Below are 18,171 nucleotides of genomic sequence, written 5' to 3'. Positions count from 1 at the left end.
GTCAATTTGTGATTTATTATTCCCACTTTTGAATGTGACTAAATGTTCTTCTCTTTTCTTAAAAAACATATTAGCTAGTATAAGGTCATATGCTATCGCAAAATCTAATATAGTTTTCCTTTCCTCATTTCTCGTTCCAAACCTATAACTCTCATGTACTTTCTCGTATTCCTCATTTTTCACTCTGACATGCCCATTTAGATCACCTTATATTAAAATCATATCATTTTATGGAATATTTTGTAATATTTCATCTAAGTCCTCACAAAATCTTGATTTGGTAGTATCATCTAATCCTACCTTAGGTGCATATATGCTAATTATGTTCATAGTTTCTTTCGCCACTATTATCTTAAGGGCTATAATTCTATCTCCTTTTCTAACTACTTCTACAACTTCATCCTTTAACAAACTATTTATAATAATACCCACTCCATTTTTTGCTTTACTCTTTCCAGTGTACCATAACTTAAAATCCGAGTTCTCTATCATCTTTGCCTTCTCGCCTGTCCATTTTGTCTCTTATACGCACAAAATACTAATTCTTCTCCTAATCATCATATCTACTACCTCCATTGATTTACCAGTGAGAGTTCCTATGTTCCATGTTCCAAATCTTAGATTATTAGTTTTTTGATCATATTTGTTCTTATCCAACTTATGGTGTGAGAACTCTTGCCTATTTAACACTACACCCAAGTTCTCATGGAGATGTAGCGGTCCTTGCTGAGACGTTACAGTCGGACCATGTAACGTGAATTCTTGCATATTTAGCACTATACCCAAGTTCTGGAGATGTAGTGGTCCTTGCCGAGACGTTACAGTCGGACCCTGCAACGCGTTCCTTCCGGGGAACAACTTAGCATTAGTACAATAGTTTAATGGATTTATTCATTGAATATTTGTCATAGTTTTGACGCTGGCTGACAACCAAATGCAACCCTCCTTTATCTAGGCTTGGGACCGGCCATGATCGATCGTCATGGGCAGAGTTAAATCCCCAGTATCATTAGTAAAATTTAAGTTAAATCTTCTTGTCTATTGAATATCAATATATCTAATTCTTTGTCGAGATGTTGGACATGGATCATCGAACCCAATCCAAAACGAAAGATTATTGAAAATATGTGCCTTTCACTAATTAAATTTCTGGCTCGATGAAAATATTTCACTACGAGGGTCGATTGCATGCATTGAGTTTTCGTATTTTGGTGAAGTTGATATATATATCTATATATTGCGCGACGCAAGCAATTTTGGACATCCAGATCATTTCTTGATACCCCGAGTTAATTTTGAGGACTTGGGGCGGAAGTGATTCGGACATCCGGAATCGTACTTAGTCACCTATGGTTGTGCACAGTTGAGGTGTGCTAGCTATATATATATGAAAATTATTAGTATGTTTAATAGTGGTAGGATGGTTAATTTTTGTTTGAATTTTTTTTTACAGAAAAAAGATAGACAATTTTAAAATTCTCTTTTCTCCTTATTTATCCACAACGCTCTCCATTTTTGACCTGCTCAAGTCAACTTCCAACTCCATTGTTTTTTTTTTTAATTTTATTTTATAATTGAATGGTAAACTGACTTGAATACTTCTTCAGTACTTTTTAATTCTGAAAACAATTTTTTTTTTAAAAAAAACAGTCTTCTTGTTCATTTTGATAAACTTTTGTTCCTCTTTTTGTTAAACACAAACCAAGAGAATTCATTGATATATATCACAATTCACAAGCACACACCTTAAACACATGCACGCAGTGCCACACAGTTACACAATCAATACAAAAGCCTCAACCTTCCACCACAATCTTCTTACTTATTTTTGAGCACAAATTTTGTATACAAACTATATTTTAGAGTCTTCCGGTCAATTATTTATATAAAAGAAGGGAAGACTCCTGTTCTCTGATGGATCAAAAAGGTAATGACCGTATAGGAAGTCTTTGCTAGAATCCCTTGCAAATTCCGTTAGCATACTGCTCTTGTTTGCCCAAGCTGAATCGCGAAAACTTAACGAGTTCATCTCGCTGTAATTGCTTAGCGCTCTTGTGCGGTTCGAAGAGCTGGAGCTTCGAGAGGAGGAATCCCCTATCATGTCTTTTGCATAGAAGTAAAGTGTGCAAAACTTAGAACAAATAGAGAGATCATGAGAGAACTAGAAGTGAATAAGGCATTAGTTAGTTACCTGGTATCCAGCTGTAATAAGGCCTTCTTGTGTCGTTTGAAGAGCTGGAGTTTCGAGAGAAGAAATCCCTCACGTGTTCTATCTTGAATCTGTCCATGTGATCTCCTGAAAAGAAGTCAAGTGAGTAAAAACTTAGAAGGAATAGAGAGATCATGAGAGAACTAGAAGTGAATAAGGCATTAGTTAGTTACCTGATGTCCTTCTGTAATTGCTTAGCCTTCTTGTGTCGTTTGAAGAGCTGGAGTTTCGAGAGGAGAAATCCCTCCTGTGTTCTTTCTTGGATCTGTTCATGTCTCCTGAATAGAAGTCAAGTGAGTAAAAACTTAGAACGAATAGAGAGATCATGAGAGAACTAGAATAGAGGTGAGCAAGACATTAGTAATTACCCTGATGATCTTGAAGCTTTACTGCTTCTATTCTCCATTTTACTATATATATAGATAGAAACAAGAAGATTTTTTTTTTTTAAATTGTTTGAAGATGTCAAATCTGACCTTGTATATATATATAATCAAAATAGTTCAACAAAGTCTCCCTGACCGTGGTTAAGTTAGTTACCGTGGTTAAGTTAGTTGCCGCGTATGAGAAGGGATTTTTTATCCAATAAACTTTTTTGAATTAGTCTCTTTGAATAATATATCAAAGAGACAAGCTGTGACATATTTCTTCATGGAATTGATTTAACTATAAAGACAAACAATTATTTCACAGTGAAATTAAGTTTTTTTTAGTTGAATGAGAAATTAATTACATGAATATTAATTTGAGTATGCTTAAGTCTTAATTCTTAAGACATTAATTCTTAAGACATTAGAAAGTTATTAATGGGCGGTGGATGGCTTATAATGAGAATTTCACAGTGAAATCTGAGTTTTTTTTTTTATTTTGAATTTTATAATGAGAATTTCACTAGGGTCGGTGGATGGCTTATCTAGAATGCCTAACTTTTTGAGAATTATCAAAGGGCGCATCATTTCTACGAAAAGGCACATCAAACTTTTAACAATTGCCAAATGTCGTTTAATTTTTATTGTTTTCATGTTGAATTTTCTAATTGTAAATTTTAAAATAAGAATTTCGGTGAGGTCGGAGGATGAAAAGAGCTTTTTGGTCTGATTATGAGCTAATCAAATTTTGACAATACATTCATAATCCATCCTCGAGTACTTGTCCCTCGGATGGTAGGTGGTAGGTGATAGGATGAATTTTCATACAACGAATGTTTGAATATACTCTTACGGCACGGTACCTCATAATTTCATGGTGTACCTCATAATTTTATGGTGCTTGAACCGCACGGTACCTCATAATTTTATGGTGGTTGAACCACTTGTAATATATTGATAATCCGTTATTATCTATTTGTATTTTTTAAAAAATTATCTTGATAACTAATAAGAAATTTTTGTAAAAATGAATCGGTAATTTTTAAAATTAACCTGTTTGAAAAGTTGAATACTTTAATTGACCCTTTTATGTTTTTTGGATTTATCTTATTGATGGATAAACTTTTTTTATAAAATTAAATCGGTCATCTATATCTAAATTATAAAAAAAAAAACCTCGAATAAACAAATTTGAGGAACGGAAACTATCAGGACATCTCCAATGACGAAGTTCTCCACGAGCTCCAACAATGACACATTAATATCAAATCAAAAGTAAAAAAAAAAAAAAAACTCACTCATCTCTTTGTTATGGAAGATCTACACTTTCTTATCATTCCTTTGTTTTTAATTTTTTCTAAGCAAAAATTAAAATTACAAAAATCATTTTAATTAAAAAAATAGGGAGCGGCTTCCTCATGTTTAATAAAAGAGCCCCTGTGGCTGCTCTAACCAATCATCAAATAATTAAAGGTGGATTTTTTTTTTTCAAGAATATGACCTAGCGGGTATTAATCTCTATCTTATTATTATAAATCTGACCCTTCTAATCAACTAGACATCCTCGTGTGGATAGCATAATCTTCACTCAAGCTCTTCCAACAAAACAGTTAAAAACTCAATTATAACTTTCAATACCCCAAAATTTGAACTGTTCAAGATCCCAAATAAAAAGTTCTAGTGTGAAAGTGATACAAGAGCATCTAGGGACACAATCATTTTATATCATCTAATTTCTCTTTTGGATTTTAAACAAGGACGATCAAGGCTACTTACAAGGAAGATGATTAATTTGTGTGCTCCTGATATTATTGCGCTCTATTCAGAATCCATATGAGATGAATTGGCTAACTAAGTCATCAAAACTTTAGATTTGGTCTTTTAACTTTTCCTTTATTTGTTTCAAATTTTTAGAATTTAATTTTCTTTTCTAAAAATTAATATAGATTTTATCTCTTTCGTTTTTAAGATTAATTTTTTTAAAGTTAGTTAGATTTTTTTTTAAGATTAGTTTTTTTTACCTTTTCTATTTTCTGTTGCAACTTTTTTATTATTACTTTTTCTTATTTTTTAGGTTATTTAAACAAGGGTTAAGTCAAGGTGGTTAATATTGAATGAATGAGGAGTTTGGTTTTGATTTGAATCAAAACTTATTTTCATTTAAACCTAGAGGCGGCTCATCTTTGTTTACGAATTATTTTCCTATGTCTTTCTCTGCAAACCTCTAATTCAAACGACGCACCCAGAGGTTTCTTCCCCTACGTCAGAAAGGGAGATGCAGGTGACTATCCCCAAAGTCCCTCTCTTTCCAACTTGTACACGGACACAAAGTCCAACTTCCATGAATAGGCGATCGGAGGAAGCTAAAATACTACCATAACCTTCTTTACGAAACAACAACAACAACAAGAGATGAAGCGAAATGAATTTGACCAATCTTGTTCTTAACATGTTTCAACCAATCTGACGCTATGCAGAAGCATAAATTCAATGAAGATGGGAAACAAAGACGATGGGTAGAAGTTGTCAATATTGTTGTTGACAACCATGCAAGTTGCTGGCACCAACGAATGTTGCACAATCTGTTGCTGGAGATATTGGAAAAATTACTGAATTAAAATTACACAAAATTACTTTTAACTTATCTATTGAGATGACCTATGCAGATAATCTTAGGCTGCCAGCGGGGATGGTTCTACTAAACTTCCGATGGTCCGAGTTATGGAGTTGATACAGTGTGTAGCAGAATCAGAAGTCGATCACCGAGTTAGGAAGAGAATTCACTGACTAAGATACTGAGGCTACGTTCAATGCAGTTTCCTTGAAACAAATTCGTCCCACCTTCGGTTGTGCTTCGAGGTCCTCTCTGGTCGTCTGTTTCCTAAGATACATCAGCAAAACCACGGACACAACCAAGCACTAGTTATTCGTGGTGAACTGAGAATGTACCCGAGTGCTATCATGAGTAGTTCAGCTGAACAGATGCACGACTGAGAGAGTTTTGTGGGAAAACATAGGTGGACAGAGGTCTGCTTCCTTCTCTTCCTCTTGCTTTCTCTTGCGCTTATCTTCTGCTACTTTGTATCCTTTGCTTAAGATCTAGTCTCCTTATATAGGAGTTCTCACCTTGTCTGCAATGAATGACCATAATTGTTGGGTTTAATGCCTCCATTAATGGGTTTAATTCATTAATGTCGAGACATTACAGAATCATTATTAATGGGTTTAATGTCGCCATTAATGCTAAGATGCTATAAAGTCACCATTAATGAGTTTAATGTCACTAAAAATGTTGAGATGTTACGGAATCACCATTAATTTAATATTAATACTTCTGTTACCCTCTTAGGCAGGTAGCAAAAAGAGATTCGATGGAAAAATGTTGTTTATTCACTTGGGTAAATCTTTCCTCGACCAGTCTGGCATTCGACTTGAGCAGGTAGTGCTTCCACACAAGTCAACCTTGGTTCACTACAATCTGGGCCCTGTAATTACACCCACCCCTGCACACCCATGCGTGAGAAAGTCTCTCCCCATGCATATGTTTACAACATCAATGCATGTGCCATAAATTAAACCAACAATAAAGACAAGAGATTTCTAATATAGGACAAACAACTCATGCACAATAGAGTATCTTCGTCTCCACCTCTTTATTCTATTCACATTTCCAATAATCCCCCACATGAATGGAATACATGGTATGTGATAACATTCAGCAGTTGAGTCAAGTATATGATAGGTAGGTTTTACCCTTTGAACCTTCTATTGAGAAGATCTGTTTGCATACTACCTGATAGTAGATATGATATCTTTGAACTGTCTGCCGTCTATATAAGCATTGACAAATCTCACCAAAAACTCTCCCTGATACAACTTAGTTCTTATGAGTGTGTTTGTTCTTGGCCATGAACATGCTTAGTTCTGTGAGAAGCTCTAAGAATTGTACCTCCAATTCTCTTCTAAGTGACCCTACTTCTTTCTCACATAAGTGACCCCTTGAGAGTAGTCATCTACTTTTTTTGATCATTAAAAGTCCATCAACTTACCCTGGTCGGGTCACTATTTTATTGGAGTATCCCCCACAGTTAGAGCTGTCAAATGGGCTGACCTGTGACAGGGCAGGTCGGCCCTTGGCGAGCCAACCATTTGGCAGGGCGAGGCAGGTCGAGCCGTCAATTTGACGGATTGGGAAATCTCCAACCCAATCCAATCGAAGGCGGGTTACGGGTTTGGCGGGCCAACCCACGGGTACATAAAACTTTTTAAAAAAATTTAAAAAAAACTTTCATATCTTCGGCAAGCTTCTGCAACTTGATACGCAACCTTTAAAAGGAGAATGAAAAATTACATCTTGAGATAAATTCACAAAAACCGTTTCTTAAAGAAGATTGATGGTTTGCGAGAGACAATTAGGAAGATCAAAGCAGCGAAGGGTGAGATAGATGGATTGTGGGCTATGCAAGAGTTGATAGTTGTTGACTAGCAGAAGTAAATTTCAATGCCTCAATCTCATGATCAATAAAGTCGACTGCCAGCTAGAAAAACTTTCATATCTTAAATTGTATTGTGTCCTTCTCCACGTCTACAAACATGTGTTTCTCAACCCGTGGACCAACCCAAATTCATCACGAGCCATCCCGCGTGAGTGGCGGGCCTAGGCGGGTCGGCCCGTGGCGGGCTTGTGTTGATAAAATTCTAACCAAATCCGCTTAATTGGTTTGGCAGGGTGGGCCAACCCGACGGGCCCAACCCAAATTGATGGCTCTACACACAGTATGTCTAGTTAGTGCAAATTAGTTGTCCCTTTGAACCTAGTTCTTGAAATCTCCAGTCAACATAGGTTGGGTGTCCTTTGCACTGATTGTTGACATCGACATCAAACTCATTGCTCGTGATGAGCTTACAACTAACTCTTGATTTAACCTTTTGATTAGCGGATCCGCTAGGTTATCCTTTAGCTTCACATGGTCAATAGTTATAACTCTCGTTGAGAGTAGTTGTCTAATAGTGTTATGTCTATGATATATATGCATAAACTTACCATTATATAGATGACTCTGTGCCCGACTAATTACCGATAGACTATCGCAATATATGCAAATTAGCGGCACCAGTTTTGGCCATCTCGGAATATCTTCTAAGAATTGTCATAGTCATTCTGCCTCTTCACCACATTTGATAAGAGATACAAACCAGATTCCATCATGAATCTGGTAATTACAGTTTCCTTAGAAGATTTTTAGGAAATAGCTGCACCTCCCAGAGTGAATATATATTCACTCGTAGACTTAGAGTCTTTTATGTCAGATATCTAACTCGCATCACTGTATCCTTCGATCACAGCAGGATATCTCGTATAATGCAGTCCATATTCACGAGTATACCTCAAGTACCTCATTACTCTTGTTATTCTTTTCCATTGTACAATATCGGGATTACTCATATATCTACTCAGTTTACTTACTGCGTAGGCCAAGTCTGATCGTGTACAATTTATTAGGTAGATCAGACTTCCAATCACTCGAGAGTACTCTATCTGAAAGATACTTTTACCTTAATTTTTGATAGATGTTGACTCGTATTTATCGACGTTCATGCCAACGTAATATCACTCTTGATGAATTTCTCAAAAATCTTGTCCATGTAATGAGACTGACTATGAATAAGTTTTTCTATTGTTCTAAGAATTTTGATTCCAAAAATCACATCAGCTAGGCCCATGTCTTCCATGTCAAATCTTAAGTTCAACATATCTTTAGTGGATTTGATTATCTTATCATTATTTCCAATGATAAGTATGTCATCTACATATAGGCACAAGATGATATAGTCATTTTCTGTAGCTTTAATGTAGACACATTTATCACATTCATTAATCTTAAATCCACATTCCTTCACGACATTATCAAATTTCTCATGTCACTGCTTTGATACTTATTTCAAGTCATATAATTATAGGATCATTGCGTCAGAGGGGAGGGGGGGGGGGGTGAATAGAGCTCGTGGCTTTCACGTTCATTTAAAACTTTCAAGAGATAAGCAGCAGCGGAATAAAGACAGAAAGAAAAACAAGCAATCACTAATACTTTGATTTACTTAGTTCGAAACCTTTGATGACTCATACTACAAGGCCTAGATAGTTGATCACTTTTATTGGGCAATCCACTATTAATTCGAATATTACAAGAATATTTGAATTATAATATAGATGTAAAATATTAAAAGTTACTAACAACTATAGATTTAAAGATTCTTGACTTTAGTTGTTGGAGTAGCATTTGTGCGTCATCCAGTCGTTTCTGGAGTAGTGTACAGGAGAGAAACTTGTTAAGAATGTTATATTTGAGGTGTTGGTCAAATCCTCCTTTTATAGCCTACTCCGGGCGCGTGGAACCTCCCTGAGGCACCCCCACAGGGATGATATAGCATGCTCTCATCGAAACTCAATCTATAAAAATTATCCATCTCCGGGTGCCCGGACTACCCCCAGGCACCCGAACTATGATGTAGCTCCACCAGTCAGTGCCCTCTAGCTATTCGAGCAAATCAAATTTTGATCGTTCGGGCTCCTGGAGCAACTCCGGGCGCCCGACCCGCCAGGGCGCCTGGCCAAGTGCCCCGCCTGGGTTGTTCATCATTGAAGTCAGTTCAAGTGCCTGGACCAGCTCCGGGCACCCAGACTCCGGGCGCCTAGACCACTATTGTTTGCCAACTTCAATTTCATGCAAAACAAGATTAGTACAGACAAATAATATATCAAGAACGACAAGATTTGACAGCCTTCGGACTGCCCGATCCTGACTTTGAGTTTTGCATAAACTCTAGGTTGGATCGATACCTATTGTTCCCTCTTCAAGGAACGCGTCCTCACCTACTCCTTTAAGGAGAAATTATCTTTTGTCAGATCGATCCTCTAGATCGTTTGGACTTTTGCTTAGTGTCCAAGGCTTCAGGACATCATGCTGGACGTCCGCTCCACGACCCGTCTAGTATTCCACCTAGTGTCCGTGACTCCCAGGATTTTCACCTAAAGTCCTCGACCCACCAAAACATTGTCCAGTCCCCCGGACCAAGACTTTGTTGCCTAATCGCAGCTAGGACTTTCCACCTGCCTAGCCTCAACTAGAACTTTTCCTTTACCTAAGATCACTTAGGACTTTCCTGCAAACTCAGTCACTCTTATTAGATCACAAGATAGCTTAACTTTGAAACCCTTTACCATAATAAAAAAATAGCTTTGGTCATCTGGTGCTCTCTGCACCAACAATCTCCCCCTTTTTTAATTATGGCAACCTGATTCAAAGTTAAGTAAAGCATAACAAAAATTAATGTAATATAAGGAATTTGAGCATGAGCATAAGTAAAATAGTTTGACAAAAATTTTTTTAAAAAAACCCCATATTTATGCTCCCCCTTAATTAAAAAATTATGTTTAACTTAAGTTTAATATTTTTCTCCCCCTTTGACATATATATATATATATATTAAGTTTGAGAGAGAAAAAAAAGTAAAAAGAACTTTAAATTGAGAAGATAAAATTTTAATCTTTTTCCCTTAAACCCCCCTGAATGGGTCACTTAACTTTTTTTTTGAAAAAAATGTTTAGTTTTAAAAGAGTTTCTTTTAAAAAAAACTTAGCTAAATACTTAACTTTGAAAATGATTTCTTTGAAAGTTACTTAGCTAAACACTTATTTTCCAAAAATTTCTTTAAAAGATTTTGTCTATCTGACCCTTTTTTAAAAAGATTTTTTTAAAAAAATTTAACTTTGAAGAAGTAACTTATTTTCTGAAAAGTACTTAGTTTCTTTATGAAAAATACTTTGACTAAGGAAACTAAACTTTGAAAAATTTAACTTGAGATTTTAAAAAAAAACTTTAACTTTGATAAAATATTTAACATTTTATTTATTTATTTTTTATCAGATAAAAAAATATTTAAACTTATTTTTTAAAAAATATTTAAGCTTGCTTTTTTAAAAAAATATTTAAGGTTGCTTTTTAAAAATAGTTAAAAAAACTTAACTCTTGCTTTGAAAAAAAAAATTAACCTAACTCCTTTTTTCTCCCCATTAATGCTCAAAAAATTTTAAGTAAATTATTTAAGTTTGAGGATCCTAGATTTCAAGCGTGAGAGAAAAAATATGATTAAAAATATATTTAAAATAATTATTTATTTTCTTGATTTCCCATATCACCTTTTCTAAGTTATCATACATGTTAAGCTTATGAGTTTATGTGAGATGGAATTAATATTAATTTTGAAGTTGATTTTAATTTTGAAAACATCATTTCTGAATTTGAAAAAATATTTAAAAAAATTTGAGCTTCAAAATATTTATGTTTGAATTTTAAAGTAATTAAGTTTGAATTTTAAAGTATTTAAGTCTTAATTTGAAAATTTGAATTTGAATTTCCAAATAATTAAGTTTAAATTTTAAAATATCTAAGTCTAAAAATAATTAAGTTTGGATTTTGAAAATAATATTTAATTCTAAATTTTGAAAATAATATTTAATTCTATATTTTTAAAATACTACTTAATTTTGAATTTTGAAAATATTTAATTCTGAATTTTGATAATATAAGTTAGAATAATTAAATTTAAATTTTGAAAATGTAAGTTTGAATAATTAAATTCAAAAATTAATTATGATTTGAAAATTAATTAATATTTAAAAATAAGTAAGATTTTAAAATTAATTAAAATTTAAAAATTAATTATGATTTAAAAAGTAATTAACATTTAAGATGAAGTTATAAAGATTAAATAAGATTTAAGTTTGGTTGAGTTTGATTAAATTTAAGTTTAGTTAGATTTGATTAATTAATTTTAAACCTAAATCTATCTCATCAAATAGGGAATCTTATCTATTTTGTGAGATAATTAATTTCATCTTCAATTTAGATAAAATTTTAAGAATTGATTTACATTTGATTTAGACTTTGATTTAACAATTAGTCAATTAAACATCCATTTCAATAATTGACTTCCAGACTGTGGCAAAACAGTAAGCCTTCTTGGTTATTGGATCAATAACCACTTCTAGACAAAATCTTTTAAAGAAATTAAATATTTAATTTTCTTTCTGAAAATTCTTAATCTAACTAATTAAGTATCGACCAAGCTTAAATCCTTATCTACCCTAATCTAAGCATGAATAATAGAAAGCAATAAATCATGCATTAATCAGGTTTATCTAATGAAAATGGTCTTTCTATTAACTCCCTTGGATCATAACCTTGATAACGTCTATCTAGGTAGTGGATTTGGTCTTTGGGGATCCAATATTGATCAAGTCAAACTTAATTAATCAAGTTAGACTTAGAGACCCATATTTGAACTAAGTTCTTAGATGTTCGATTCACTAGAGATAAGTAAGATTTGAATCGATGTCTAGCCTTGTAACCAAGTTCGGTTCGATTGTATACGACCCTTTATTTTCTAAGAATCAAATCAAGGTTCTTGGAATCCAAGGTGAATCATTCCAATGTGTCCTTAAGTCCTTTGACTTGAGTTTTTAAATTGGAATTTTCTTCCTCAAGTTGTTGAACTTGGGTTGAATTTTTATTTTGAACTGGCTTAGTGAAAGGACTTGGGTTAGTCTCCTCCTTAAGGGATTCAATCTCCTTTTGGAGTGTCTTGACTCGGATATTGAACTTAGCTAATTTTCTTGATAAGTAAGAAATTAAATTATGTGATCTAATTAAGGAAATACTTACAGTGGATTGGGAACCTTCTGATTCGGATTCAGATGAAGAAAATAGTAATTTATGACTTTTAGCTTTCATGCATGCCCTATATAAACGAGATAGAGAGGAGGTAAAGGAAGTAAGTTAATTATACCGATTGATGATCGACTAAACAATGTGAAGAAAAGGATGACCAAGTCAAACATGTTAAATAAATTTATTTGTGTGTTCACCAATAAAAGTTTTGATTGAGGAATTTTGAAAAAAATAGAGATCATTTTTTTATTCCACCATGAAACGAGGTAGTATTTGTTCCTCATAAGATAATGATTTCAATAAAATTCAAAATAGGCATTATTATCCAGACAAAATCAATGAGTAGGGAGCAAATTTTTTTATAATAGATGGAATATAAAAGATATTGCACATGTGGAAATTTTGATTAAATAACTAAATGAATGTGTTCATAACATTAGCAATATGCAAATATGAGTTATCGTCTATTTGTACCATATTTGAATTATAATATGATATTACTTCTGTAAGAATATTATAGTTTGGTGTTTACTTCAGTGTCAATATATCATTATAATTTTTTTTTGTGATTTACCGAGGAAAGACACAGAAGTAAATACTTTAGGACGGATTTGTAAAATAAGTGTTTGTCTTAAAGCTCGAGTATCATTAATAAAATTTAAGTCAAATCTTCTTAGATATTGAATATTAATTTATCTAATTTCTTTGTCTGTCGAGATGTTGGACATGGATCATCGAACCACATCCGAAACGAAAGATTACAAAAAATTTGTGCCTTTCACTAATTAAATTTCCGACTCGATGAAAATATTTCACTACAAGGATCGGTCGCATGCATTGAATTTTGGTGCAGTATATATATATATATATATATATGAAAATTATTAGTATGTTTTTTTAGTTGTAGGATGGTTAATTTTTTTTGAATTGTTTTTAAAGAAAAAAGATACACAATTTTAAAATTCTCTTTACTCCTTATTTATCCACAATGCTCTCCATTTTTGACCTGCTCAAGTTAACTTCCAACTCCATTATTTTATTTTATAATTGAATGGTAAACTGACTTGAATACTTCTTCAGTACTTTTTAATTCTGAAAACAATTTTTTTTTTAAAAAAAACAGTCTTCTTGTTCATTTTGATAAACTTTTGTTCCTCTACAAAAGAGAGTTAAACACAAACCAAGAGAATTCATAGATATGTATCACAATTCACAAGCACACACCTTAAACACATGCACGCAGTGCCACACGGTTACACAATCAATACAAAAGCCTCCACCTTCCACCACAATCTTCTCATTTCTTTTTGAGCACAAATTTTGTATACAAACCATATTTTAGAGTCTTCCGGTCAATTATTTATTTAAAGGTAAGGGACGACTCCTGTGCGCTGATGGACCAAAACCGTAACGACGTAAGAAGTCTTTGGAAGAATCCCTTGCTACCTTTAGCTTACTGCTCTTGTTTTCCAAAGCTGAATCGCTAAAACTTAACGAGTTCATGTTCTCGCTGTCATTGCTTAGCGCTCTTGTGCGGTTCGAAGGGTTGGAGTTTCGAGAGGAGGATAAAAAATCCCTCATCATGTCTTTTGCATAGAAGTAAAGTGTGCAAAACTTAGAACAAATAGAGAGATCATGAGAGAACTAGAAGTGAATAAGGCATTAGTTAGTTACCTGGTATCCAGCTTTGATTTCTTGTGTCGTTTGAAGAGCTGGAGTTTCGAGAGAATAAATCCCACATGCGTTCTTTCAATCTGTCCATGTGATCTCCTGAAAAGAAGTCAAGTGAGTAAAAACTTAGAAGGAATAGAGAGATCATGAGAGAACTAGAATAGAGGTGAGCAAGACATTAGTTACCCTGATGACCTTGAAGCTTTACTGCTTCTATTCTCCATTTTTACTATATATAGAGCGAGAAACAAGAAGATTTTTTTTTTTTTTTAAATTGTTTGAAGATGTCAACAAAGTCTCCCTGACCGTGGTTAAGTTAGTTACCGTGGTTAAGTTAGTTGCCGCATATGAGAAGGGATTTTTTATCCAATAAGCTTTTTTGAATTAGTCTCTTTGAATAATATATCAAAGAGACAAGCTGTGACATATTTCTTCATGGAATTGATTTAACTATAAAGACAAACAATTATTTCACAATGAAATTAAGTTTTTTTTAGTTGAATGAGAAATTAATTACATGAATATTAATTTGAGTATGCTTAAGTCTTAATTCTTAAGGTATTATGGAGAGGTGTAACATTGTTTTTAAAAAATTATAATATTTTTTTAAAGTTTGCATTGCAGTCTATCAGGTTGCTTTCAATTATTTATTAAGAAAAATTTATTTATTAATTTGTTAAAGATGAAACTCGATCCTTAGATGTTTAAGAAATTGATATGGTATTCTCTCTATTATTATCAGAGCCGGTCCTTGTTATTTAAAGGCCCTGGGCAAAACTATTAATAATGTCCCAATTTTATCCTTCATCAACCTAAATAATAATTATTTTAATCTATAAAATTTTATTTTCTGAAATGGGATAAAGAAACTTTTTAGTTGGAAGATGATTTTTTATTATAAGATGGTTGTTCCTTTCTTATTTACGTATAAATTTCTACTACTCTAACATAGAAATTAAGAATGAAGCGTCAGCTCTAAAATTATTGATATAATTTTTTTTCCCATTCCTACATTATTAAATTATCTAAGAATGATAATTCTATTTGTAATCAATTTTATTCTGAATGCAAAAGGTATTTACAAAGAACGATCACAATTCTTAGTAAAATAACACTGACAGTGAAGAAAAATTTATAATCAATTTTAATGAATCTCTAAATCATTTACCCTTTGTTCTATAGTTAGAGAAGGAAAAAAAAGGTATGAAAGAGTGTGTCACCAATTCCTTCATAATGTTGGTTTCAAGTTCGAAGTTCAACTAATCAATTGAAACAACTCATGGATTCAAATGTAAACAAATAAGAAAGTGATGTAAACGAAACACGAAAAGAATGAAAGCTACTAAAACTTTCTTTTAACTCAAAAGCATTTTATTATTCCAGCCTAATTAATGTATATACTTGCCACATATGATATCCTATAAAAGGATAAGTGCCACCAAATGACACTCATTTATCATAAAATCAAATTTGAGTTATACGATTTCAATATGGTGTTGAAATAAGTGAGTAAACTAATCATAAATCTTCTGCTTATATAGATTAAAGACTTGTGATCTAACATGATCATGCATAATATTTGGTTTCAGAATTAACAAAACCACCACACAAAATGATGTTAACGACATCACAAAGGTCTATTGAACATAAGAGTAAAGAATTGTAGTATTGATCTAAAATTAATGATGTTTAGATGAGGCAACAACCCGTACTAGGTAAATAAAATTGTTACCCTAGCAAATTAATTCCCGAAGTGAGCAGGACAGTATTCTGTTGACATGGAGTTCTATTATGAAAATTAGCAAAATCGGCCAATTCACACCTGAGACAATAAAGATCAAATGCAAACAAGGTCAAGAGACTTGCATGATACATACGTGACAACTCCACATTGTGACCTTTATCAAATATTTAGTAGCTTACAGGTGAGAGTAGTTAGAGTTGGTTGAAAATTATGAGATGAATCTATAGACAACAGCTTTTGAATTACGTTCCACATCCAATCTCTTTCTCTCTTTTTATATATTCATCTAAATGAACTACTGCACACTCTTTTGAACAATATGGTTCTAAAAAATACTGAACCTAGAGTGAAATTACCAATTTCCCTCAAGTTACAGACATTAACTAAGTAGCAATAACACTAGGAATCACAGGATCCGAATTTCATAGCACGCCAGTAAAGGCCTCAAACAAACTACTGGAATGAAAATTTTTAAAATTTGAAAATATTCAAATGTCAGATCTTAGATAAAAATAAGCAATTGGAAAGGCATTCCTTTGTCATATTATTTACTCGAACCCTGCAACCAAATCCCTAATCTAGAGCAACAAAAAGAGAAATAAAAGTAAAAATTGATGCAATAACTGGATTAATATGGCAAAAATCAATCGCTCAAAGTGATCAATCGAAATAAAAGAGCCAATCAAGACCTAAAAACAAATGGACCAGAAACTAACAATTTGTGTTGTTGTGCAGAAACAAAACATGATTAACAAGAAAATAGAAAGCATGAGTGTTACTGACAACGACAAGGGAGTTTCGTCGCGGCGAGCGAAGGTTAGGCACAGCAAGGAAAATTAACAGCGAGGAAAAATTAACAACGGAAGAGAGAGCCTCGTCTCACCGATGTAGGGCTCCTTTGAGAGAGGGCTTGTAGTTGTCGCGGCGAGGAGGGAGGCACGGCGAGGGAGGGCTTCGGCTACGAGAATCCCGAGGGCGAGAGAGCTGGGGCTCTAGAGGGGAGGGCTTCGGCGAAAAGTCGCGAGAGGGATAGAGAAGGACTTCGGCGAAGGTTCAACGAGAGAAAAAGAAAAAGTAATTTTTTTTAATATCTATATATATATATAGATATTAAAAATAGGCCCCTGAGTAATTTGGGCCCTGGTAGCCCTGGGCCAGGGCCGGATTATTATCCCAGAGGCAAAACGAAAATAGGATTTAGCTATTGACTATATTTAATTAGCAACCAATAATATTAATTAATAAGAACAATATCAAAGGAATACATCTATCATATTCCAAAAGAAGCCTCAGGAATGAATCAAGAATTTAAAAGAATACGGTTCGTTTAAGATTTCTTTTTTAATTATAAAATTGTTGAGCAGTATATATCACATACCATAGAAAAACAAAAAGTATAAATTCAAAAGTCAGAAATACACCAATTAATTTGGCGATTGCCAAATGTTATTTAATTTTTATTGTGAATTTTTGTAATTTTGAATTTTATAATGAGAATTTCACTAGGGTAGGTGGATGGCTTCTCTGGAATGCCTAACTTTTGAGAATTTTCAAAGGGCGCATCATCTCTACTAAAAGGCACATCTTCAAAACATTTGACAATTGACTTTTATTGTTTTCAATGAGAATTTCGCTGAGGTCGGAGGATGGAAAGAGCTTTTGGTCTGATTATGAGCTAATCAAATTTTGACGAATAGATTCATAACCCATCCTCGAGTGCTTGTCCCTCGGATGGTAGGCGATAGGATGGATTTTCATACAACAAATATTTGAATCTTACGCACGGTACCTCATAATATCACGGTGCTTAGACGACTCGTAATATTGATCGTCCGTTATAATCTATTTGTATTTTTTTTCTAAAATTTATCTTGATGATCAATAAAATTTTTTTGTAAGGATAAATCGATCTTTTTTAAATTAATCAGATCAAAAAATAAAATATTTTAATTGACCTTTTTGTATTTTTCAAATTTATCTTATTAATCGGTAGAAAATTATTGTAAGATTAGATTGATCATTTATATCTAAATTATTAAAAAAAAGAATAATCTCGAATAAACAAAGATAAGGAGAAACGGAAACTCTCAGGACATCTGATGAAAGCTCTCCGACAATGACATATTAATATCAAATCAAATATTATGGAAGATCTACACTTATCATTCCTTTGTTTTTAATTTTTTTAAGCAAAAATTAAAATTAAAAAAATCATTTTAATTAAAAAAAATAGGGAACCGCGTCCTCATGTTTAATTAAAAGAGCCCCTGTGGCTGCTCTAACTAGTATATTCGTTCTCATTTGCCTTCAGCTCCTCTTTTCTCGCTAGGTTTTCATTTTGGTCTGCAGCAGATGAGCGAGGTGAGGTTCATAGGAGCTTGAACTAATGGACTCATCTTACACAGACATTCAAGATGTTGTAATCTTCCATCATGGTAAAAAATGATT

General features: G+C 33.2%; 1 protein-coding gene and 1 long non-coding RNA gene across 2 annotated transcripts; both read right to left on the bottom strand.

Annotated features, from left to right (window-relative positions):
* Window positions 1–1,690: 1,690 nt before the first annotated feature.
* LOC122032295 lies at window positions 1,691–2,661 on the bottom strand. The gene is made up of 4 exons (XM_042591575.1): window positions 2,578–2,661; window positions 2,383–2,487; window positions 2,192–2,296; window positions 1,691–2,103 (listed from the first exon to the last, which is right to left on the bottom strand). The coding sequence occupies exons 1-4, from the start codon at window positions 2,613–2,615 to the stop codon at window positions 1,953–1,955; spliced, it is 399 nt and encodes a 132-aa protein (XP_042447509.1). The 5' UTR covers window positions 2,616–2,661; the 3' UTR covers window positions 1,691–1,952.
* A 10,816-nt stretch (window positions 2,662–13,477) lies between these two features.
* Window positions 13,478–16,793, bottom strand: LOC122032296. Its single transcript, XR_006126022.1, has 3 exons — window positions 16,607–16,793; window positions 13,983–14,078; window positions 13,478–13,894 (listed from the first exon to the last, which is right to left on the bottom strand). It is a non-coding gene; the product is annotated as an uncharacterized LOC122032296 (long non-coding RNA).
* Between the last annotated feature and the right edge of the window lie 1,378 nt (window positions 16,794–18,171).

This window comes from Zingiber officinale, chromosome 11A (genome assembly GCF_018446385.1).
Source record: "Zingiber officinale cultivar Zhangliang chromosome 11A, Zo_v1.1, whole genome shotgun sequence".
Classification (NCBI taxonomy): Eukaryota; Viridiplantae; Streptophyta; class Magnoliopsida; order Zingiberales; family Zingiberaceae; genus Zingiber; species Zingiber officinale.
The sequence above is the reverse complement of the archived record's forward strand: the minus strand, read 5'-3'. Positions and strand labels throughout refer to the sequence as shown.

Bases quoted from the DNA above. Each gene is read 5' to 3' on its own strand.
- LOC122032295 (XM_042591575.1), bottom strand. From the start codon at position 2,615: ATGGAGAATAGAAGCAGTAAAGCTTCAAGATCATCAGG. The intron at 2,488-2,577 runs GTAATTACTAAT...ACTTCTATTCAG, and splicing joins AAAGCTTCAAGATCATCAGG to GAGACATGAACAGATCCAAG. The intron at 2,104-2,191 runs GTAACTAACTAA...TCTATGCAAAAG, and splicing joins TTATTACAGCTGGATACCAG to ACATGATAGGGGATTCCTCC.